The sequence below is a fragment of the Sebastes fasciatus genome, chromosome 9 (assembly GCF_043250625.1).
Source record: "Sebastes fasciatus isolate fSebFas1 chromosome 9, fSebFas1.pri, whole genome shotgun sequence".
NCBI lineage: Eukaryota > Metazoa > Chordata > Actinopteri > Perciformes > Sebastidae > Sebastes > Sebastes fasciatus.
The window spans coordinates 27,394,771-27,419,998 of record NC_133803.1 but is presented as its reverse complement, the minus strand read 5'-3'; the positions used below and the strand labels follow the sequence as shown (position 1 = coordinate 27,419,998).

General features: G+C 39.8%; 1 protein-coding gene across 2 annotated transcripts in view; it reads right to left on the bottom strand.

Annotated features, from left to right (window-relative positions):
- The window catches only part of slc24a3 (solute carrier family 24 member 3), a 102,472-nt gene extending 77,444 nt beyond the window's left edge, over positions 1 to 25,028 (bottom strand). Inside the window, exon 1 of one of the 2 annotated variants that reach the window (XM_074647002.1) lies at positions 24,671 to 25,028. In XM_074647002.1, coding sequence (XP_074503103.1) covers positions 24,671 to 24,851 — 181 coding nt within the window. In that variant the 5' untranslated portion in view covers positions 24,852 to 25,028. The remainder of the gene's footprint in view (positions 1 to 24,670) is intronic. The other variant, XM_074647001.1, reaches the window with a different exon arrangement.
- Between the last annotated feature and the right edge of the window lie 200 nt (positions 25,029 to 25,228).

Genomic DNA, 25,228 nt, shown 5'->3' with positions numbered 1-25,228 from the left:
CACCGTCATGTCACTGATGTCACAGTATGTGAATGTATTACATAAGTGTCATGTTCCTTGTGTCAATCAAAGCACACATGGTGCACCAAACATCCAGGTCCACAACCTGAAGAGATTTTCACTGCATGAATTCTCCTCCACACTGCAACACGGACCAAATAATGTATGAGCTTCAGTTCAGAGCAGCAAAAAGAAAGAAAGTGTGTGTGTGTGTGTGTGTGTGTGTGTGTGTGTGTGTGTGAGAGAGAGAGAGTAAGATCATCACTGTGGAAATGTTTTATGTGGAGAGATCGGACAAAACACACACTCACACACAAACACACACACTTCAGTAAAAATTGTCTATCCAATGCAGAAATGACTTCAGACAAGACAGTTATGTAATCAGGGTGTATTTGCCTAAATTGTCCAAAAATGTACGGGAGGGGGAGGGGGGGAGTGTTTCTCTGTGTGTATTCCACAGGAGGTTTGAACAAAGCACAAAATGATCTTAGTTGGACAAAGTTGACTCCCCGCCGGGGCCTAAGCATCAGGGATTTTTTTTTTTTTAAATGTATTTTTAAGATGCTCTAAACTAAAATGTGTTATACAAGTAGCAAACTCCTTTAAGGAATAACTAGTAGGTTAGTGTGCGGTGTAGAGAGTGCGAAGACGTGACAATAGAGTGAGTAAGCTGGGTGTCGGTACTCGATACGATCGAAATAACCCAGTACCAAGTAGTATCAAAACTTCTCCAATCAAATGAATCGATTGTTTCTGTGCCCAGATCTAGAAAACAATTCAAGTCCCTGCAAACGTTCTTCGATTTAATGCGACGTGTGATTGGCCCACTACCGCAGCATCTACAACCCATCCATACAGTCTGACGCAAATCTATAAACAACATATCATTTTTGATGCACCTGTTAGGTGTTTTAACACCCGATATTACGCCAAAGCGCATAATAGACCCGCCCGTCCACCAGAGGATAGCGTGTCAGTGTCACGTTTTCCCTCGCTGAGGCATGAATACTACACATGTATGAAGGTACATTAACAGCACGGTCCAACGAGACCACTCACTTAGGTTTAGGCAACAAAACCACTAAGTTAGGTTTATGAAAAACGTCACAGTTGATCTTAAAATTAGTACGTAACCTAAGTAAAACACGTAGGGAAACAACGTAACATCGGAAAACACGCGACAAACGTCATTAAAAGTAACTTAGAAAACACCGGTCTCCTGGTCGAAAGTTAGGGGTGTCCCCGAATACCATTTTTTGGGCTTCGAAGCTTCGGTGAGAAATATTCGAAGGTATTCGAAGCTTTGGGACAGAGTCGCTGCTGCACTACTGTACACACACACCTCTACACAAGAAACAGCGATATCCATCTGAGAATAACTAATAATACATCATCCACCTCCCCTCTCGCCCACCATTAACGGTCTTTCTCCCCTTTTATTCTCTGTCATTACACTGCAGTCAGAACAGACTACATGACGTGAAAATGACACACCTAAAGCAAGAACGGCGTTCTTATTACACACTTTTGCCATGCACATTATCGCGGCATTCACACGTCTTTTTGTCTGTTTTAATGGGGAAGGACATGCCAACCTGTTGTCACTAAGTCTGTTTTTAAGACTACTTGAAGACATTTTGATGAACTTCTGAAAGCCTCCGTCGGTCCATCTCCAAAAGTTCTCCAGTCTTTACAACATAATACACAATATCTATGCCACTTGGAAAAAAACAAAAACTTATAATCAAGGCAGTCTTGAATAGAAAGGCTTCTGGCAGCCAGACTGCCTATTAAACAGAGAGTTCTCTGAATGAAGAGCAGGCTGCCGATAAGGACACAGTTTCACTCATTATCTTCCCAGTGAGGAGATGAATATCCTCAGCATATTTGTCTTTTCAATAGGAAGGGCTTTTCTAATCTCTCCCATAATAAGCTTATCTCCGACTGTCTGTCTTACAACACACACATTCACACACACAGACAGACAGACAGACAGACAGACACATACAAACACAGATACACAGATCGTTAAATTTGATTCAGAGTCATCTGAGAGTGTGATTAATCTGACTGGAGTAATTAAAAGCATAGAGGGTTCCTCTGGCTCTGCTAAGAGCAGGTGAATAGCACTGTGATTGTGTTTGCATTGGTCCGGGGAACAAAAAAGGCCCTGCAGGCTAATCGCTGGAGGAGAGCTCAATCACACATCCCAATGTGTCATCAACAAGAGACACTCAGAGCATTCAGAGATAAAACACGTCGGTTTAAACTGTCATTTTCCTCGTTTTTAGTCTGATGGGGGAAATATATCGAGGAGTGGGAACCAGAGGGGCGCAAGTGACATTTGACCAACACTTTGTCCCGATTTTGTTTATTTAATTCAATCTTTAATATTTAAACTTCATTAGCATGTGGATGACAATATACCTAATGAGCATTATTTTGCCATTTTTTTAAAAATACATTTTTCTTTTTTTGTGTGTGTGTTCAGTGGTAGGTCTTTTGCATTTTGATTAATAACTCTAGATTGGTGAAGACTTCACATGTACCCTTTTGGCAGTAGAAAGAGCTCATTGATAGCTTTTAAAATCATTCATCCCTCAACATGAACCTGTACAAGGTAGAGCTTAGGCTGTCGTGGGCTTACTGTATGTCTTCAAGAAGAAAAACCTTATGTTTCTGTTTTTGAGGAAGGACAAAAGATGTTCATTATTGGTTCAAGATTGCTCATGAGGACAATGTCTTCAGGAAGATACAGAGCAAATGTATGAAGTTGGTTGGACTAGAATTCTCCAAAGACCCAATATCCAAAGCAAATGTGGTCAACGCTGCCGTTCTCTTGCATTTAACAACATAAAATGACAGAAGATATAATTTCGCTAAAAAAACGCTGCTGTTTCTATGTATACAGCCTCAACTATTCTGCTAGCATGGCAGAGGACTTGTCCATCCATCCATTGTCTGTAACCGCTTATTGTTAGAGGGTCACAGAGCCGATCCCAGCTGACATTCGGCGAGAGGCAGGGTACACCCTGGACAGATCGCCAGTCCATCACATGGCTGACACTTAGAGACAGACAACCATTCAAGCTCACATTCACACCTACGGGAAAGTCAGAGCCAACAACTAACCGTAACCTGCATGTCTTTGGACTGTGGTAAGAAGGAGACTCCACACAGAAGGGCCCAAGCCCGCCAGCTGGTTTGTACCCAGAACCCTCTTGCGACAGCGCTAACCACTGCACCCCCGTGCCGCCGGGACTTGTTGTATTGCAAAATGTTATGCTAAAACATACTGGTGTACCACTAATATTCATGGTCATTTTAATTCTATCAATATGGACAAGAAGTGCTCAGGAAAACTCAAATTGAACATTTATAATTCCATGACCTGATATAATTGAATGCTCCAGAAAAGCTACTTAATTTGAACTGTGTGGTGAGACCGTTTTCTCAACTATCAAGAATAAAATGGTAATGGCATGTAATGGTGTAATGGACAGATATCCTGGCTCTCAGAGCAATTGGTGCTTCACAAAAGTGGAACCAATTCTATCTCTGGCATTAAGGTCATTATATGTCATCCAGTCATTTTTCCAACTGCACTGCAAGTGTCCCATTCGGGAAACCCCATTAACAACAAAACTATCATCTTCTTGGCTTATTATCTGGTTGAAAGATTTCAACAGAAATACCAAGGTAGGTAAATCTCAAATGTATGAGGATACATAACCTTGATATTAATCTTTAACCACTAACCTACATTTTACTGCAGAATAACTCTCAGTTGTGAAAACTAATACTGTCAGACTCGCTGCCTCAGGGGAAAACAGCAGGTCTGTTCCAGTTTAAATGTAACGGGAGGGTCTCCTCTATAAGTCAGAATGTAGAAAGCCGGTGAGATGTATAGCAAGTCTTTGCCAAGCTCCTCAATCAGATGCTTAATGAGGACTTTTTGTTCTCCTGCTGCACTATTTTATGTCTTTAAGTCTTAGTCTTTTATGTGTATATATGAGCACTGTTGGAAAGGAGCCTTCACTGTAATTGTGCACATAACAATAAAGAACTTTATGCTTTTTCCATATATAGCTGCGGGTTCGCTTGAGATAGTACTGGGACATGATTTTAAAATGCTATATGAATGCCAAGTCTGTGGTTGGTAGGGTGAGCAAGTCAAACAATGATTGTGAGAGTTAAAGTCGCAATAAGTAAGAGATTTATTAACACCAGGAACTAAGACTTTTTGTACATTTTTATAAATTTAAAGGAATGTTTCAGTATTTTTTAAACTGGGTTTTATTCTTGTGATTGTGTTCATTCTGACGATGGGTCATACCAACTTTGCAGTCGCCACCTCTGTCGATTGAGGCTGCCGGTATTTCTGCACTCACGGAAACAGGGAAAAAAAAAAAAGGAGAAAACTTTTGCTGCAGAGAGTGGGACCTGTTGATGATATTGCAATCTCAACATCAGTCAAAATAACTGTATTAGATATTTTCATTAAAATCGTTCAGCCCTAACAGTTGGCGATTAATTTAATTAATTATTCATTGCAGCTGTAGTTAATTTCTGTGTTGACTTCTGGTCTGACATGAGAACAACTATTTGAAATGATTTATGTCAAATTGAAGTTTATTTGGAAAGCTTTAGGTGGCTCACGCTGTTTGTCCCCAATGGACCTTTTTGTCTGACTGCACATTCTCTACAATGTTGAGTGCAAAGTTTGCATTACCCAAACTCAGAACGGCCACAATAAGGAGAAAAAAACCCGGGTTGAAAAAAATACCATTAGCTTTCAAAACTCAGTTTACTGTTTTGCACGGACTGTGTTTTGGAGCATGAAATCCAATCCCCCCCCAAAACCACTGGAAATGTCAACAATGGATGATAGTGCTAAGCCTCAAACTGAGCCTCATGTCAATTGCGATTGCCAACACACTGTATAACAATGAGCCTAATAGACAATGAGGAGGAACAGGAGATCAGACGTGGAGGGAAGCAAAGCGAGGAGAGCATGAAGTGATAAAGAGAGAGCAGTAAAGACAACAGCAGGTCTAACGGATCTAATACAATGGTCGCACTCCTCCTCCGGGATTGACCCCTCTCTTCAACTCTTCCTCCTTTCATCTGTCTCTCCGAGCCGTGCGAGGATCCCAGAATACACATGGCGGGTGCTAAAATAGGCTTTGGGCTGAGTGATGAATTAGCCAGGGCGTATTTGGGGAGCAAGGGAGCGACAGAGAGAGAGAGAGATTAGAGAAAGAGAGCAATGGCGAGAGAGAGAGTGAGAGATAGAAAATAGCTCCTAATGTTTAATCACAGCTAGATCTAATACAGTACATGGCCCACAGACAAACTCAGTGACCCTCGCTTAGATTTGTTCATCCATCATAACCGAGCTCTGACTGTGTTTATGTGTGTGTGTGTGTGTGTCCATATGATTTGATTATGAACACGTGAGAAAAGACTCCTGAGGGTGAAAGATAAAGCTGTTGTTAACAGATTGGGGACAACCAGGAGACAGTGACACACACACACATTAACACACACCTACAGAATCTCTAATTGTTCAGGTGAGGTTAATGCGAGCTGTTGCTGCGTTTCTATATTTAATGTCATTGTAAACTGAACATCTTTGGATTTTGGACTGTTGGCCGGATAAACAAGCCATTTGTACTCTGGGAACTTCCCATTTTCACTATTATCTGACATGTTAACATACCATATTCCCTACTAGAACTGCAACGATTAAATGATTAATTGATGAGTTGTCAACTATTAAATTAATCGCCAACTATTTTGTTAATCGATTAATCTGTTTGAGTAATTTTGGACGGGAAAAAAAAGTAAAAATTCTCTGATTCCAGTTTCTTAAATGTGAATATCTTCTGGTTTCTTTACTCCTCTATGACAGTAAACTGAATATCTTTGAGTTGTGAACAAAACAAGACATTTGAGGATGTCATCTTGGGCTTTAGGAAGCATTTTTCACCATTTTCTGACATTTATATAGGCCGAACAACTAACCGATTAATCAAGGAAATAATCGACAGATGAATTGTCAATGAAAATAATCCTTAATTGCAGCCCTTTACCATACTGTACTATAGTATACTATAGCATAACATGCTATAGTATAATATACTACAGTGTTCCTCCTATAATTGTACACAAAAATATAATTTCCCCCTATATTAATTCTGCTGAAGCGGTGCATTGTAATGAACAGCAGTGTGTCTGTGGTTAGTTCAAATGTCTGATATAACAGTAGGACAGTTGAGTGTCTGTTTTCTTAACTGCTAAAGTCAGTTGAACAAATGAACTGAAGATAACATTGTCTGTAGCCTACCGGTTACAAACAGGTTCGGTACAGTGAAGGAGTGCTAACGTGCTGACAAATTCTGTGTTTTTTGTGTTTTTAGCTGAGTTATATCAGAGGATATTTGGTTAAAACTGATCGGTGATGCTGTTTTGCCCTCATTGTTCTCTGTGAAGTTAGCTGGAAGTGATGTTATGTGGAGTGAGCACTGCATCAGACTTCATTTAAAAAATATCCTTTTAAATTCATTGCTTGTCAGCAACCAGTCTTATGGTAGCCTAGGAGGCAAGTTGGCCTCATGTGCTCTGATTAATTTGGTATTCAGTTAACACACCAGTCTTAATTTTGTTTTAATGAAAACTCAACTCCTGGCATTTGCTCCTGGTGTTCTTCACCACGGTTTTGGAAGAAGGAAATAACAGGCAAACCAGCTTTAAAAAGTGATGCATTTGTGGTAATTTGATTAAAACTCACGTGTTTAACTTGATTTCAACATGCAAGCACAATACCCACACAACAAAAGCAATAGAGTTTGGTGATTTTTCGGTTGACTGACTTCATTTATCAACTCATCATTGCACATCAGCACTGGCCCCAAATTGAAAGCAATTTTTTTTGCATAAAAACTCAATTCAAATGATTAAGAAATAAATTATTGTATTTGTATTTAAATATTTGCTTTGATTTGATTGACATTAGTAGTTTTAATTATGTATCATAAGCTGCATAGAGTTAGTGTTAGGAAGTTAAACAGGTCATAATTCCCTCTCTAATATCTGTTTTTATATTGCTGTGAAAACATCTCATTCAAACAACTGGATTTATCCAAGTTTCTCATCAAAAACTACATTTTACAAGATTACATTTGATTACATCATGATAATGTTAGAATTTACATTTGCCCAATATACATTTTTAGTTAATAGAGTTTATGTAACTCAATGGAACCTGTATCTGTTACTCAGCCAAGACGGACCGTGCAGCTCACCGGCCACTAACAGCTAACAACTAACGTTAAGGGATCGGCGAATGCCCTCATTTCAACTTCACAAATCAGCCATTCCTCGTTTGATGCAGTGCTTTCAAAGCAAGCGATAGGAATAAATAGAAAAAGGACATCCAAAAAAATTTTCAGTCGCGCTGTGCAACGCTGCGACTCGGCCGCGGAGAGAGCAACACCGTGTCCTCACAGCAAGCGTTACGTTGCGTCATGAAAACAAACCACGTACCTATCAGCTGTGCGCTCGAGATCAGACTGTAGACGTCACCTCAAATAGCCACTCCGACATAAAACAATGCAATCAAATTGATTTTGTAACTGCCCCTCGCATCACATTTAGTCAGGACACCGTAATCTCGTTGAGACACAAATTTGGAGGACTTTTTGTGGCCACGGACCATCGGGCCAACCCTGTTATCTCTAGAATAATGGAAGACCCACATTAAGGTGCTTGTTGTTTCAGTTGATATTGAGCTGCAGTGGCACATATTTTCAAACAAATTTGCAATTCATGAAACTACAGGAAACTAATTGGCACACATCAAGAGACCCACAGATCTCAGGGGCCTCAGGGCAGTTACTCAACTTGTCCCGTTTGGTGATCCAGTCTTGACTGAGGTATATATACATCATCACATCGTCCACCATACTATATTTATAGTACATTAGTGTGGGTTCTCTTGCAGCCTGAAAGCACAGTGAGATTTGGCTGCCGCTAAAGTGGCCCATTTATTATCAGCTCAACACAAGAATGTTTTTCTAAGTGCACACATGCACACACTCATAAGCTCTCTTCTTCTCTCTCTCTCTCACACAACATTCATTTGCAAACACAATTCTGAACTTAGTGTGACATTATTCTCGCTGCGCTTATTAAATAATTACCTTACTCTCTGATTTGAAATGCACGAGGCGCTGCATCAGTGTCCTTACTCCCAGCAGACCTGGTAGAGCAGCATCACCACATGATCCCACACGGCTCTCCGGCACGTAATCCACAGTCTTCCCCCACAGTTCAAAGTGTCATAGTCTTGTTGCATACTGGATCTGCTCTGCTGTGGATTCATTATTCATCTCCACGGTTTAAATTAAACATAGGCAGGGACTTTCAGGGAATCAACAGGAGTCTCATGATAGCATCATTATTTGCGAGAAGTCTGTGAGAATCTGTGTTTGAATAAGTGTGTAAAGTGTTAATATTTTTAGCTGATTTTACCTAAAACTGTGAGAGAAGAATAGCTCGGTTACAAGGACATTAAATTAATCAGCAACTATTTTGATAATCGATTAATAGGTTTGATAATTTTTTAAGAAAAAAAAAGTCAAATTTCTCTAATTCCAGCTTCTGAAAGTGGCAGCAGTCAGTATATTTTTGGCATCATTGGGCAAAAATTCCATAATAACCTTTCAGCATATTGTAGTTCAAGTGTTCTGAGAGATAACTAGACTTCTGCTCCTCCTCATGGCTCTGTTTTCAGGCTTTAGAAAAATCTATCCCGTGACTAGAGACTTTGACCAATCACAGGTCATTTCATTGAGAGAGCGTTCCTATTGGCTGTGCTACGGTTATGTGACCGGAACTTGGCGTTCCTTCAACAGATTTTACAATCTCGGCCGCGTCACAAACTTTCTCATTTTACAGCTAAACCGTGCACTACAAGATGATTCTGAAAATATCTGAGGCGAGAAATAGACATTAACGTAACATAATATTGATTCATATTTGATCGGCGCTGCCTAGTTTGACCGTTTGGTCGGAGTTCGCGAGGGATTGACAGCCGGCTCTCATAGTCGGCAGCTGGACAGCAGACCTCAGATCAGCTCTGAATGCTTGTTTTCCTCCGGTCTGTGAAATCTTACAGATGCCGTTATGGAGCACCGGAGGACTCAGACGCACATTATTTTTTTCAGGTTACCTGTTTCATGTACTACTGTCACGATATAGCAACCGTTTTATAAAAATAACTTTTTTTAATCATATTTGCTCCAATCTCGCCTACTGAAGCTTTAAATGTGAATATTTTCTGGTTCCTTTACTCCTCTGACAGTAAACTGAATATCTTTGAGTTGTGGACAAAACAAGACATTTGAGGACGTCATCTTGGACTTTGGGAAACACTGATCGACATTTTATAGACCAAACATCTAATCGATTAATCCAGAAAATAATCAAGAGATTAATCAACAATAAAAATAATTGTTAGTCGCAGCCCTATTTAATTGTGAATTTTATGTAACATTGTGTGATGATGCAGCTAAAACACAAAACTATACACATTGTAGGATCAGATAATATTTCCATAAAGGTACACTACAGCTACTTAACTGCTTTTTCTGCAGGACTTTTGAATTGGTTGTCTTAATGCAGCACATGCAAACAGGGGTTTCTACCATATCAGTCACTGTGGTGAAAAAAAATAGATGGGTTATATCCCACAGGGACAATTTCTTGTTTCAATGAGTCTAGTCAAAGACAATCAACATCTGTCAGAGTGCTATGAGCGAATGTGAGTGTTCAGGGGCCTCCTGCGGTGACTATTCCTGGTATTCAATGACAAAAGCGCGGACCCGTCACCCACACGTTCATACAATGGGAGAATGGAAGCTTTGAGTGGCTCACACCTGCGGCTCATTGGTCTGCTGAAGGTACATTGCTAAAGCAGGAAAAAAACGGAAAGTGCTGACATCTCATTCAACCCACAATGACACTTTACAGCCTCTCTAGACCCTGCAGACCCCCCATTGGACAAGGTCTGATCTGAGGGACCTGCATATGGGTCACACAATGATACTGATTCAGTGGTAAATGGTAACTGCTACTATACTCGTGTGCTGCATGGCAGTTATAGTATGTAGGGAATATTAGGACAGCACGACAACGGTGCAAGACATATGATTATTACCTACTGGAACGGACACACTGCTTTAATTTAAATTTAATTTAAGAATAATCAAGTTTGTCTCTCTCAAACGTCTTGAAATACGGACCCCGTCTGGTTTACCGTGCTTCATGGGTGTGACTTCCATTCATATTTATTAGAGTTGTCAAAGTTAACTCAGATTAATTTTAACGCCACTAATTTATTTAACGCATCAACGCAATCGGTCTTTCGGAGGTTGTAGCGGGCTCAGTTTTAAAGCTAGGGAGAAGATACTGGTATCATATGAAACTACAAATACGGCATACTAGCTTGCCGGTAAGGAGGCTAAATAGCGCTCCAAACTTAAGCAAAATTTTGGCGAGGAAAAACTGGCATGGCCATTTTCAAAGGGGTCCCTTGACCTCTGACCTCAAGATATGTGAATGAAAATGGGTTCTATGGGTACCCACGAGTCTCCCCTTTACAGACAAGCCCACTTTATGATAATCACATGCAGTTTTGGGGCGAGTCATAGTCAAGTCAGCACACTGACACTGACAGCTGATGTTGCCTGTTGGGCTGGAGTTTGCCATGTTATGATTTGAGCATATTTATTATGTTAAATGCAGTACCTGTGAGGGTTTCTGGACAATATTTGTCATTGTTTTGCGTTCTTAATTGATTTCCAATAATAAATATATACATACATTTTCATAAAGCAAGGATATTTGCCCACTTCCGTGTTGATAAGAGTATTAAATAATTGAAAAATCTCCCTTTTAGGTACATTTTGGACAGATAAAAAATGCGTGATTAATTTGCGATTAATCACGATTCAATATTTCAATCAATTGACAGCCCTTATATTTATACAACCAATATGTTTATGATTAAATTGCTTACTAGAGCACAACGTTCTACCAGAGCTCTAGTAAACACAAAAAAAGTTTTCCCCCCACAGTTCACTATCATGCATGTTACTTCCTCTCGTAATTGTAAGCCCTTTACAACTGACAGTAAATACCTTCTCTTGCTTATTTTCCATCCCCGAGTGCCCTGATGTCTAATTTTCATGTGTTTCCAGGTTCAATCTGTACAAGAAAGATGATTCAGTTTACCGCAGCTCTGAAATGTGAAATGGAGGTGCATTTGTTTGTTAAAGTGGGTAAATGTGTCTCTGACCACCTCTGGGGGTACTTTACTAGATTGTATCCCCACGGTTTCTTTACTGCATTACCAGCGGGATTTCATGTGAACCCTGGAAAAACTCCTCGACAATCCCACTTCAAAGCACTGGCACAAATGGTTACTGAATTAACTTCACATTATCATCAGGAACTCTGTATAACGTAATAGAAAAAGATGTAAAGAGACTCATTTCTCAGCAACTTTGCCCATAATGATGCTGTCTCGCTATTCCTTTCCAGGCGTGTAGAAGAAGCCATCAAATTCAAGCTGCCACTTCAACGCAAAAATATGAAAGTCTCTCTCTAGAGACAGTGTTTGGTTTGTCCATTCTGGGCTACTGTAGAAACAAGCAACATGTCGGATTACGTCAAGAGGACCCACTCCGTGTGTAGATATGAAGGGCTCATTCTAAGATAAAGAAACACTAAAGAAATGAATAGAAAGCGTTGAGACGCCCTCCGTCACCAGATCTTGTGGAAATGCGGCGTGAGGAGTCAGCTGTCAATCAATGGCAGCATCAAACAGGCAATAAAAAGTGTTTTGACAGACTGTGAGTCACTGCAACCACAAACATGCAGTCATAAATGAGCACCCAAAATATTATGCAGTTTGGTGCAGCAGTATGACAGATTAGCCGTGGACAGACACACAGATGCACTCACAGAAGACATTTCATTTTGTGTTAAAACCAACAATATCCTTCATGCAGTTTTACATGTGTGAACCTTAATCTCCTCTGTCCATTCAGATTGTAAAGCTGCATATATTTGCATGTGGCGGCGTTACAGTATTGATACGAATGGACTGAAAAAACAAGAGCGTGCTCTTTTTCCATCATTCAGTCAGAGAGGAGAACAATATGCAATCTAACCCGGAGAGGAGACGGGCCCCATTAGGTGTTCAGCTTGTTACAGTAACACAAAGCCATCTATCAAAAACCTGGACTCGCTGTCACAAAGCCTGCTCCTATAATGAAGTGCTACATGACCACTGGATCAAGAGGGGTGTATAACAGAGAACAGGCAGAGCGAGAAAAGAGAGAGAGAGAGAGAGAGAATGAAGCAGTAATAAGAAGCAAATAAGAGAAAGAGAGAGAGAGAAATCCATATACTGTAGTCCCTGATGAACACCAGCAGCCCATTTGCACCTCATGTTCTGACTGTTTCATTCATCACGCACACACACACACATACACTGCCTTTGTGTCATGTAGCTACTGTGCGCTCTTCATTTTACAGCAGTGAGAAACGTTAACACCGTAAAAAGGTTGTGTCTGTGAGTGTGTGTGTGGATAACCTTGATGTGCATCTATTATATATTGCAGATGAAGGTCACTTCATCTATGCTTAGCACCGTCACTCACAGCAAAGTGGAGAGGTTAATCTGTGTGTACCTGACGTGTGTGTCACACATTCACATAAACAGTTCACACAGATGCACTATTTCTCTCATCAAATATGTTTAACTTGATTAGATTTGACTCAAGATTTTATGCAAAAATGTTAAAGCTGCACTGGTTAATATTTTTGTTTATATTAGGGCTGTCAAAGTTAACGCGATAATAACAAATACGTCACTAACTACATTAACGCATCTTGCGATCTTTACGTTGTAGCAGGCTCAGTTTTAAAGCTAGATATTGGTATCATATGAAAACTACAAAACCTAAGGAATCCATTGGTACCAACCACATACTAAAACTATTAAAATTCACAAAAAAAAGTTTGGAAACCGTAATAAAGGAGTTTATGTTGAAGTACATGGGAGTTATTGTTTTGTTTTTGTATGAAGAATCGCAAAGCAAGTCACTGGAGCGGAGTAATCCACGACAGGATTTCAGCGCATGTTGTGACGGTCATCCCACGGCTAGCGACCATCCTAGCCACAGGCACGGCATATTGGTAGATCGTTAGATTAGTCAAATCCTGTCATGGATCTCTCTGTTCCAAAGGGACAGCACTTGCATAAATAAACTATAACTACTGAAAAACGAAATTAGTCAGAAAGGTCTGACACAGCTTCCCTGTCTTATACGTGTTAACTGTTAACATAAAATAGATTCAGAAAGTGACAGCATGTTTATTAATAATAATAATAATACATTTTATAAGTATAAATGTAAATGTTTATTTATACTGCAAATGTTGTTGAAATTCTATGCTCCATTCAAATCGTTTACCGTGTTGACGCTGCCACCTTTTGGTTTCCCCAAAGCGCCCTCGCAATATGCGCGTACATGAGCAAGTTGCAGTATTTTTTCCATCATGTTATTTAGCCTCCAGAATAATATCAATGTTTTAAATTGCCCGTTGTTCCCCTTTAACAAGCTAAAATATTCTAATTAGTAAAATAAAGCTGAGGCTCATGGCAGTCAATTATTTCATGATAGTCCGTCCAAATATTTCAGCACGGAACAAAGTGGAAAGACATTTCCCCGCCTGGAGCCCCGTTGTTAGCCGGCTAAAAGGGCTTTTATAGAAAAACATGTTTATATATCTAAAATAACCCTTTTCTACTACAGGAACTTAACAAAATATAACCTAATGTGTGGCCATTGTCATTTCTCCAGGGAGCACTAAAACAGTCCCCCATTTCATTACTGCAGACGTCTAGGCCCTCATTTATGCTAAAGGTAATGAAAAAATCATCAGTACTAAAACACAGGCATCATAACAGCACTATTTTGAAAACTGACACCCAAGATTGCACTATTGAAAAAAAAGAAAAAGTCTAATTTCTTTCACTTATGTTGAGCTGCATTAAGTGTGCTTGGGCAAACACAGACGGCTACCATATTTAACTCAGAAACAATGACGCAGATATGGGACGGTGAGGCAAAGCAGCAAATAAATAAGTCAACAAAACAGGCGAGCTGTGCTTGAGCACATTCTGTGAGCAGGCTTTGGCAGACTGTTGATACAGGAGAGAGTGAGCGAGGGTGAGAAAGAGGAAGAGAAAAGAAGAGACCGGAGCTGCTGCACGGCTGGGGCGCTACGAAGGGCACAAGAGGTTACAGCTACAGGGGGATACACCTAAATGATAGCTGAGAGCCACTGAGGGAGAGAGGGACAAGATGAGAGCATAGTGACCGCTAGATGGACGGGATGATTGAGAGAGAGAGTACGACAGAGGAGGGATGAAATGGATAGATAGAAAGAAAAAAAGGAGAGAGGGGTTGTTTGTGTCTGTATCAGACTGGGAGAGTGTTGCTCTCTGTTCGCACAGGCTGACCCAGATGCAGCTGAATTAGACACAGTCCTGTGTCTGGAGGTGTGTGTGTGTATTAGTGTGTTTGTGGATGACAGCGTAGGTATGAGAGCTAAAGAGCTCGAGGTAGAGGAAGACGAAGAGTGACAGAGTGTTCCGAGCCGACGTCGCTCTCTTTTTGAGGGTCACAAGCCCCAAAAAAATTCACTTCAAAATCATTAGCACATTGATTTTGAGACTTTTGGTGCCTTCAAATGAAACTTGTGAGCTCGTGTTTACAACATAGGAAGTCGTGTACATGTGACGTTCAAGTGGTTAAGTTGTGAGAACAGCGTGCTTAGTAATATTAACGTTACTGTCGGCATCTAGAAGCCACAGAGGCTAATAATTTAGCAAGCTAGCAAGCGGGTAACATAATGCAGGAAATGTAGGAAAAAGATGAGGCCGTTGGGAATATCAACACTTTCATCAGACATATTATACAATTACGAAGGATTACAATATATGACTAAAGTTTACAATAAATGAACTTATTATGTACCGAAAATTTAACTTCCATGGCCTCCGCCATTTCTGACGTCAACAAACACGTCACAACTCGTGAACTCAGAGCTTTCAGAAACTTTCCACAAGAGGGGGGTGTTCATATGGACTCTTCTCATGAACACGGTAAACACGACTCCATTTGAAGGCACCATTTAAATCGGGCTTGTTATTATGGTTGGGTGAAAAAAAAAATCGATACAGCATAGTATCGCAATATTTTAGCGATACACAGATGTCAAGTATCGATCTTTTATTATATAAACTACTAACCTCTTAACAATCTGACGGCCCGCCGGCGGACCCGGCCGCTATTTCTGTCTTTCAGAGGTTGTATCTGGCTTTATAATCTCTGTAATCTATACTGTGCAATATTCATTCTCACTGTGCAATATAATTTTTCCACTTGTACAATTGTGTTTATAGTCTGGTAATAGTCAATACTGTTTATATTGTTCCTATTTTTATGTTTCCTTCTATTTAAATTGTTCATATTTTGTTTCACGTTTTGCACCGTGTTGTATCTTGCATTTTGTTTTTTACCAATGCATCTTGTCTTTTGCACTATCCCCTTTGCTGCTGTACACTGCAAATTTCCCCACTGTGGGACTAATAAAGGAATATCTTATCTTATCTTATCTTATCTTATACTGGATATTGGTGACTACATGCAAAAATGTTTTTACAAGAAATGTAGTCTTAAAGAGATATATTACCAAGGAATCTTAGAATATTTTTCTACTATGAATTATTACTTTAATAACAAATTACTTTTTTTGAAGCGGCGCAAATATTTTCATAGGATTGTAGTAATATGTGGCCTGCTAAAGTAATCAATTAATGCAGCTTTAATTAGTCTGCCTAGTATAACTCCATTTATGACTGTTTATGAGAACACATGGAAATAGGGAACTTTAAACTTCTCTAGATAAAAACGACTGGTCTAACTTAACCACATATTATAACTTACATATTTAGACAGTTGCTCATTTCACAATGAGAACATGACAACCGACTTAACACTTCCTGTTAACATCAAGTGTTGGCACACACCCATGGGACCTTGCTGCCCTGAGCTGTACCTATCTTACATACAGTACATACATATATGCTTCATATACGGTAAATATGATTTTTGCTGGTTTCACAATCAGCCGTCTCATCCGGCACATGATGTAAAAAAAACAATATTCCTGGTGTGTACCTCCACAGCCCCGTCTCCATTCTCTCGTGTTTAACTGGCTAATTAATGAACCTGTCAATCACCCGTTAAAAAGGTACCGCCCAGGGAGGAGCAGCAGTCCATTTGTGGGAAATGTCAGAATCTGCCCATTGGCAACAGGAACAGAAGAGGAAAAAGTGAAGGAAGAGTAGTAAAAAAAAAGCTCTTAAGAAACTGCCTACACTACTAATAAGTAGAATATTGTCCATTGAAGATATTGAGTTTCCTGTAATAAAGCTGCTTTAGATGTCTGACGGCTGCCTGCTAATTCATCTTTGCTTGACTTTAGCTGATGGTGCTTTTACTTTGTTCCTTTTCCTATGAAATACTCTTGTTCATCATTCTGCGGTCACTATAAAACCCCTCCAGGGCCTGTAGTATTCTGCAGTGCTAAATGTTGAACAGGGCATTATAAATACCTGTAAATTCTGTTTGGATTAAGTGAAGACTTCAATTCATTTCACTTTCCTATAATAAGGAATATTTGTGTTTTAATAGTACATTTAGCAACTGTTTTATTTTTATTTTTTTTCTAAATTTGTGTTTATATTCAGCCACAAATCTGCTAAATGAAAGAGCAGTTTGTTGAGGAATGTGTGTGACATGCCTGCTGTGTAGCTTTCAGTCCTAGAGTGTACTGTTGAGATGATGCTACCTAGCGTGGGGCGTTTAGTGCCTCTGTTCCTGGTGTTACACAGGCAGAGAGAGGGTTTACATAAGAGAGACATTGTGAATGTTTGCTTCTCTACGATGCAGGTTTGTGGCTTTATGCACGGGCATTTTTTGATTGTAATATTTTCTTCAGAAAGAATGTTTTTGGTTATTTATTTTATAAGAATTATATTTTCTTTCTGGACCTTTCCCTAGGAGCATCTACGCAGGAGAGACGATGCTTTGTTTCTCTACTATTGCAGTGAAGTTATGCTGATGCCATTTTGGGTTCTTGCAATAGACAGCTACAAGACAGTTTTGAGGTTTGATCCTTGTCCACTTTACAACACAACACAGTTAGACCCACTTAGAGTTGTACTTCCAACACCAATACCATCCTCTGAAATGCCTCCAATACAGCCTAAAATGCTGGATTTGGTATCAGCGAGTACGCAAATCTATGCAACGATCTAATATCACATTATCACATCATTTATCAGCTCATTTACACAGGAACAACAACACCAACACGTGTCACTCGCTACCTGATCCTACTGCTACTGTGCATGAGCAACTCTCAACAGAAAAGAGAAAGAAACAAGATGGCTCATTTGTTAGCTACTTCCAGAAACCGACGATGGAAGTAGCTGACGAGTGAACCATCTCGCTTCTTTCTCATCTCTGTTGAGAGCTAGAGTGAAGATACTGGTATCATATGAAACTAGAAAAACCTAAAGAATCCATTGGTACCAACCATGTCAGATTAACTTGTTGCGAAGGAGGTTAAATAACGCTCCAAAGTTGCGCTAAATTTTGGCGAGGAAAAACTGGCACAGACATTTTCAAAGGGGTTCTTTGACCTTTGATCTCAAGATATGTGATTGAAAATGGGTTCTATGGGTACCCACGAGTCTCCCCTTTACAGACATGCCCACTTTATGATAATCACATGCAGTTTGGGACAAGTCAAAGTCAAGTTTGAGGGTTTCTGGACAATATTTGTCATTGTTTTGTGTTGTTAATTGATTTCCAATAATAAATATATACATACATTTGCATAAAGCAGCATATTTGTCCACTCCCATGTTGATAAGAGTATTAAATACTTGACAAATCTCCCTTTAAGGTACATTTTAAACAGATAAAAAATGTGCGATTCATTTGCAATAAACAAGATTAAGTATGGACAATCATGCGATTAAATAATTTAATCGATTGACAGCACTAATATATTTTTTGTTTTTAACGCACTGGTATCAGATCAGTACTCGGTATCGGCCGATATGCAAGTTTGGGTCGGTATTGGGAAGAGAAATGATGGTATCAAAACATATCTAGACCCACTACACTACAAATTAACCTTTAATTTGAGTTTCTTCTATTTGATGTTGATTCTGCTGCTGCACTCATTAGAAGTCGTTTTGCATAAAACACCAGCTAAATGCCTCAAAGGTAAATTAATTATTAGTTTGGACTTTTTAAGAAAACGCCTTGCGCAGTTTATATTTAGATTAGAGAGAGAAAGAGACAGACATTGAGAGTGATCACATAAACTCCTCTTTCTCCTCTTCCTCCCTGACTCCTCACTACCTTTACTCCCATCCTCACTTCATCCACCTCAACATGAACGAGCTCCCCGCTTCATTTTTTCCTCTCTTTCTGCCTGCCTACCCCGGGCTCCATCTCGCCCTCACTTCATCCCTCACTATTTCCCTCTGTCCAGTCTACTCCATCAGCATCTCCCTCCTCCACCTCCTTCCATCACTGCCACTGCTGTCCTTGCTTGCTCCCACTTTTCCTCTTCACATCACCTCTCCTCCTCCTCCTCCTCCTCCTCGTTTCCCTCCACTCTTGTCTCTTTTACTTTTTGTCTAATTCGGCTCCGAGTCCCGAGGCTTCGTCAGAGCAAAGTGCTCCTTCTGTGCTTCTCCCCTCCCGTTCTCTGCTAGCGTGCAGAGAGAAGGGGACCCACCTACGAGAGCTTTATGTTATGTAATGAGATCATCTGGAGACTAATGCTGTATACCAGATATACCAAGCAGCAGCCATTAGTGGCTTCTCCATAGAATGACCATTTGTCTGGCTGGTACACATCTTTTAGGTTTGTCACAGATGGATGATGGAGGGACTTTGGCTCAATGATATTAAAACCTCCAGATGATAGCAACATGTGTTTGCCCATATGGGTAATCCTTATTCCTATAGTGCTTTTGTCCTGGGTCGGGCTTTTATTTTGTGTTTTCAGGAGGTGAGATATGTTGATGGATAGATGGATGGGCTTAGAGGGATGGTGGGAAGGACAGATGGAGGACAAGGGGATGTGAGGAGAGGTGTGTGCACATCCACGTGTTGGTCCGCAGGGCTGTGGGGGGGGGGAAGCAAAGACATGAGGGAATAGACACACACCTCAACACGTGTGTTTGTGTCCAAGACCTTGAAAACCTCAGCTTGGCCCGAGGGCAACTATTACCAACATGAGAAGAGGTCCATGTGAAAATGCCGTCACTTAGCACCAAACTCAGAACACATTTCTCCATCAGGCGAGGTCACCGTTGACAGTATAGTCAACTGATTTTTAGGGCTGTGTATTGGCAAGAATTTGTCGATACGATATGTATCATGATACAGGGGTATTGATTCAATATATTGCAAGGCAATATTTATTTTTTTTCAAATCTAATTTTAGGAAAAATTGTCATAGTATAAAGACACACCACCATATGTATAAAAACTGAGTAAAAAAAAGTCACTATGTGAAATGGCTATTATGGGGACAAACATCATGAATACAATTGGACTCGTTGGGTCCACAAGAGTCTCAGCTTTACAGTGATACCCAATTTATGTAATTCTAAGACTGTTTAGGGACCCCAATATGCAGAAATATCCAAACACACCATTTTAGAATAGGTGAAAATAACACATTTATACTGCATGTAAAAAAAGTGCATCGTTTTTGCCCAAAACTGCATGGGATTATCATATTGCATATCTTAAGGTCAGAGGTCAAGGGACCCCATTGAAAATGGCTTTTCTTTGCCAGAATTTTGCGTAACTTTGGAGGGTTATTTAGCCTCCTTCTCGACATGAATGCATGACATGGTCTTCACTCTAGCTTTAAAAACTGAGCCCGCTACAATCTCCGAAAGACAGAATAGCGGCCGGGTCCACCGGCGAGCCGTCGGATTTTTTAGAGGTAAATTCGATTTTGAAAGTATCCAACTGATAAAAAACCCCAGCCCCTCCCTTCCGGCCTCAATCCCACAAACACATGAACGCACACTACCTGACTACTGCTGGAGTCCACGAGAGAGCGTTGGGGAGAGAAGCGCATCGTCGTCATCGCTAACCGTATCCAACTACTGCAATGAGCAGCAATGCACAGGTATGTAACCTGTCTAATTTCATGCAGGCTGAATGAAATGATTGGACGGGCTTATTACAGGCCTGCGACAGCCACAGATAACAGTTTTTTTTTCTCTTGTTTGCTGTCAGAATGTAAAAGAGAATTTCAACAAATAAGCAAAAAATTACAAAATCAATAACTTCAGTACAGCTTTGTTCTTTCATTTCATGGTAGTTTAGTAGTGGATCAGTGTAAGCTTATTTTTCTCATTGCTTCTTATACATTATTACGGGTGCATGGGTTGAGCTGAAATAATGATAGACACAGCACATCATGGGAAACACTATTCATGTCACAAAGCTTGAGAGTCACATCTGAGAACATAGAAAATCATCCAAATTTAAAGGGGACTTATCATGCTCATGTTCAGGTTCAGATTTGTATTTTGGGTTTCTACTAGAACATGTTTACATGCTTTAAAGTAACAATCTCGAAGATTTTCATTTAACTAAATGTCTGTTAAGTCGCCAAATGAGGTATTACAATGGAGATTGAGCCTATGGCCCACTGATGAAAGTATTGCAATATTTATATACAGTATTTGCAGAAAATAAACTGGGTGTCTGTGGCGACAAAATGCTGTATCAAGCTCCTGCTAATGCAAACCGAACATTTCCTACAGGCTGCAGCTTCACATTAAAAGCATTTAACTGGCGAAACACGAGTTGACTTTTAATATGAAGTAGTCACAGGAACTGCAACGTGTTTGTCAGCGAGTAGCGACCACAGTGAGCTGTTAGACGAAGAGCAGCAGGCGACAGGATGCACATCTACAACTTCTCAACGAGGAAACCAACTACTTTCACTGTCGATGTTTGTAGACTTGTGTCGTGTTGTGCAGCATAAATTCTGATCACGGTTGTTCACAGAATGATGGACAAAGAACAATTATTTCCTGCCTTCTTTATTAAAACAACAATAGTTCGTTTTGCTGCCCCTAGTATTCTGGGATCTGAAGTATTAAACCGTATTTGCTGTTACCACCAGTAAACAGAATGTCGCCAAATCAACCAGGACTGAAATCTTACGGATTGCCACTATAATGTTAAAAAAAAACATTATTTTCCTCATACTGTCTGTCTGAATGTACCTGTATTCACCCTCTGTCTAAAATGCGCCGTTTTAGCCCCTGTCTCTTTAAGCCCAGTCTGCTCTGATGGCTTGTGAGGAAAATATGGTGCATCTTTGCGAAGGTAGTTCTCAAGCCGTGGGTGACATATTCTAATGAGCCTGCATGTGACATAGGAAGGGGAGCCTGGGGCTGGGGCTGGGGGAGTTGAATCACGTGTTTTCTGATCTAGACAGCCCATAAAAAAACTGTCTGGGTTGTCTTATTTCACAGTTTGTGGGTTTGTAGGCACTCCAGATACCCAAATGTATGAGCACAAGCACTGCAAAAGTGAGTTTTTCATGATATGTCCCCTTTAAATGTCTCATCTGGTGCCCACACTTGGGAAATTTTCATGAAGTGAAATGTGCCACTGATGATAATTTATTTGCTTTTCCCCAATTACACACTGGAGACATCTGGCACTCTCATAATGCCTCTGTAATCAATTCACCTAGTCATCTTCTCTGTGGGCCCCAAAAATAGAAGCTTCAGCACACTATCAGAAAAAAGTCGGTCAGTTGCCAATTAGGTGAACAGTAAATGTATAAAATCATACTGTATATGCTATCCCTCTGGACGAGTTCATTAGAAGACAGGGTTATCATAGTGAACTTAAACTGTAACTATAATGTCTGGGTAAAAAAAAATAAAAAATAAAAATGAACAAATTCATTTCAGTTTTTGTTTTTTAGCTATGATACATCACTACCAAAAAAAAAACAGCATGAATTTCAACTCTCATGACGTTGAACCACAGAAATTGAACTGACTTGATATTCCAGGAGATGGCGTAACGCCGCATTACTTCACTAAAGTAGCGCAAAGATTAAACATTAGACATTATGGCCATTCCTACAGTTCTCAAACAATGTAATTTGTATGTATGTAGCTACAACTACAGTATACCTGTCCCTAACCTGTTTTAAAGCTAGAGTGGAGACAGTGGTATCATATGAAACTAGAAAAACCTAAGGAATCCATTGGCACCAACCATGTCATACTAGCTTGTCGCAAAGGAGGATAAATAACGCTCCAAGCAGGAAAAACTGTAATGGCCATTTTCAAAAGGGGTCCCTCTGACCTCTAGATATGTGAACGAAAATGGGTTCTATGGGTACCCACGAGTCTCCCCTTTACAGACATGCCCACTTTATGATAATCACATGCAATTTTTGGGCAAGTCATAGTCAAGTCAGCACACTGACACACTGACAGCTGTTGTTGTCTGTTGAACTTGAGTTTGCCATGTTATGATTTGAGCATATTTTTTATGCTAAATGCAGTACCTGTGAGGGTTTCTGGACTATATTTGTCATTGTTTTGTGGTGTTAATTGATTTCCAGTAATAAATATATACATATATTTGCATAAAGCAGCATATTTGCCCACTCCCTTGTTGATAGGAGTATTAAATACTTGACAAATCTTCCTTTAGGGTACATTTTGAACAGATAAAAAGTGTGTGATTAATCGTGATTAAATATTTGAAATGACTGACAGCCCTAATAAAAACTAAAACTAAACCTTTCTGAAAAACTGAAACTAAACTAAAACTAGCAAACGCACTCTGAAAACTAACTAAACTAAAATGAAATTGCACCAAAGTAAAAATAAAAACTACTATAACCGTGTTTGAAGATAACAAAACAGAAACATCTAGAGGTAATCAACAACGGGGACCCATTATGTTTCTATACAGCTGCAACAGTTGTTTTGTTGACATCCTGATAATGGGCTGGAGTGTGTAATATTCAGCAACATTAACTGGGCTGCTGACTTGACCATTAACAAGACCTACTTGGCAAAAGACACCAAAACATTGGCTGAGCTCAGAGGTGGTAATAACATAAAGCTGTTCAAAAGTCTGAAGCCTATTTACACTATTTAAAATGTTACAACTGACACCACACGGCGAATCGATTACGACTAGACGATTACTGATAACCCAGTCGATATGAAAATCCCCTGCTTACAGTGATAAGCGTGGTACTGTTTAAAATACATAAAGACTGCTGCCTCTCAAGCTTGTCATTGACTCAATGTCACCAGTGTTCACAGAATAAACTGTCACGACACATTTACACCTCATATCTTGCTCATCTGCTGTCCTCTGCCTACTGTAGCTAACAGGAAACGGTTGAAAAAAAAAAGAAGTGGATTTTCTGTTAAGTAATTCAAGCAACACAGAGCAGCAGCACAGTCACCGCTACCATTTCCAGGGGATTATTAGTTACAGATGTTGAGCTACAAGAAGGCATGTTGTTGTTTCGTTCTTTACAGTGGTTGTAAATGTGTGCCCCAAAAAGCTGTAGGCCTATATACTCTGACAAAAAATGTAATCTGATTTATCTGTACTAATCCTAATGGGATCTATATTGTCTTTGACAGCCTGTTCAGTCGAGAGTTTACAGGTTCAGTACTGTACTAAGTACACATTATTGGCACTCAATCACTTAAATTTACATCTATTTTAATACATGCAAGTGTCTGTTGTTCATTTGTCAATATTGATCTTACTGTACTTAGATTAATATTTAAAATTACTATATTATTTTTGCATGTTAGGCTTCATTTTCTGTGTATTTAAGGCTCATTTTGTGGTTTTAAAATGTAACAAAAAGCACAAAGATTTGAGGAGAAATCCTAATAAATGTACCCATGACAGTATGTTTCTCTACTGTACTGTACTAAGTACACATTATTGGCACTCAATCACTTAAGTTTACATCTATTTTTATTACATGCAAGTGTCTGTTGTTCATTAGTCAATATTGATCTGACTGTACTTAGATTAATATTTAAAATTACTATATTATGTTGCATGTTAGGCTTCATTTTCTGTGTATTTAGGGCTTATTTTGTTGTTTTACTGTACTTAGATTAGTGTTTAAAATTACTATATTATTTTGCATGTTAGGCTTCATTTTCTGTGTATTTAGGGCTTATTTTGTTGTTTTAAAATGTAAAAAGCACAAAGATTTGAGGAGAAATCCTAATAAATGAACCCATGACAGTATGTTTCTCTAACTGCCTGTTGTTCCTGCATGCCACAAACTTCACATGGCTGTCTTCCTCACACAAATAAACATATAATGGTTTATTATCCTAAATTCAATGTTGGTTGACAGTAAAAAGACAAGACATTAAGTGCCCCCTCACCTGCTTTCTGAACCACAGACTTGAGCCCCACGACGAGCCCCAGCAGTACCCCCGCAAAGCACATCTGGATGGCGAACAACTCCGTTCGCTTTCTCCGCCTGGCTTTGCTCCTCCGTCGGTTCAGCATCACTCCTCCTCCGGCGGCCGTCTCCGGCATCCCTTCAACCACCACGCGGGCCATGGCGCTCTGTCTCTCGGGCGGAACACCCCGGTGGTGGTGGTTAGTGGTGGTTAGTGGTGGTGGTGCAAAAAGGTACGAGAAGAGAAGGAGAGATGTGCTGCTGAATGGCCACTGAAGTTACTCGACGAGAGAAGATATGACTGGCTGGTCGGTTGGATGCGTAAAGTCAACCGCAGTTTAAACACAACACTTCCGGTCTCAAATTTCAAAATAAAAGTCTTTGTAGAGTTGTGGGTACCAAGCAAAAACAGTTAGCTAGCTATAGTCAACTAACTATAAAAGTTAACTTCATAAGTTAGCTAAATATACAAGTTAACTTCATAAGTTAGCTAAATATACAAGTTAACTTCATAAGTTAGCTATAGTCAGCTAAATAT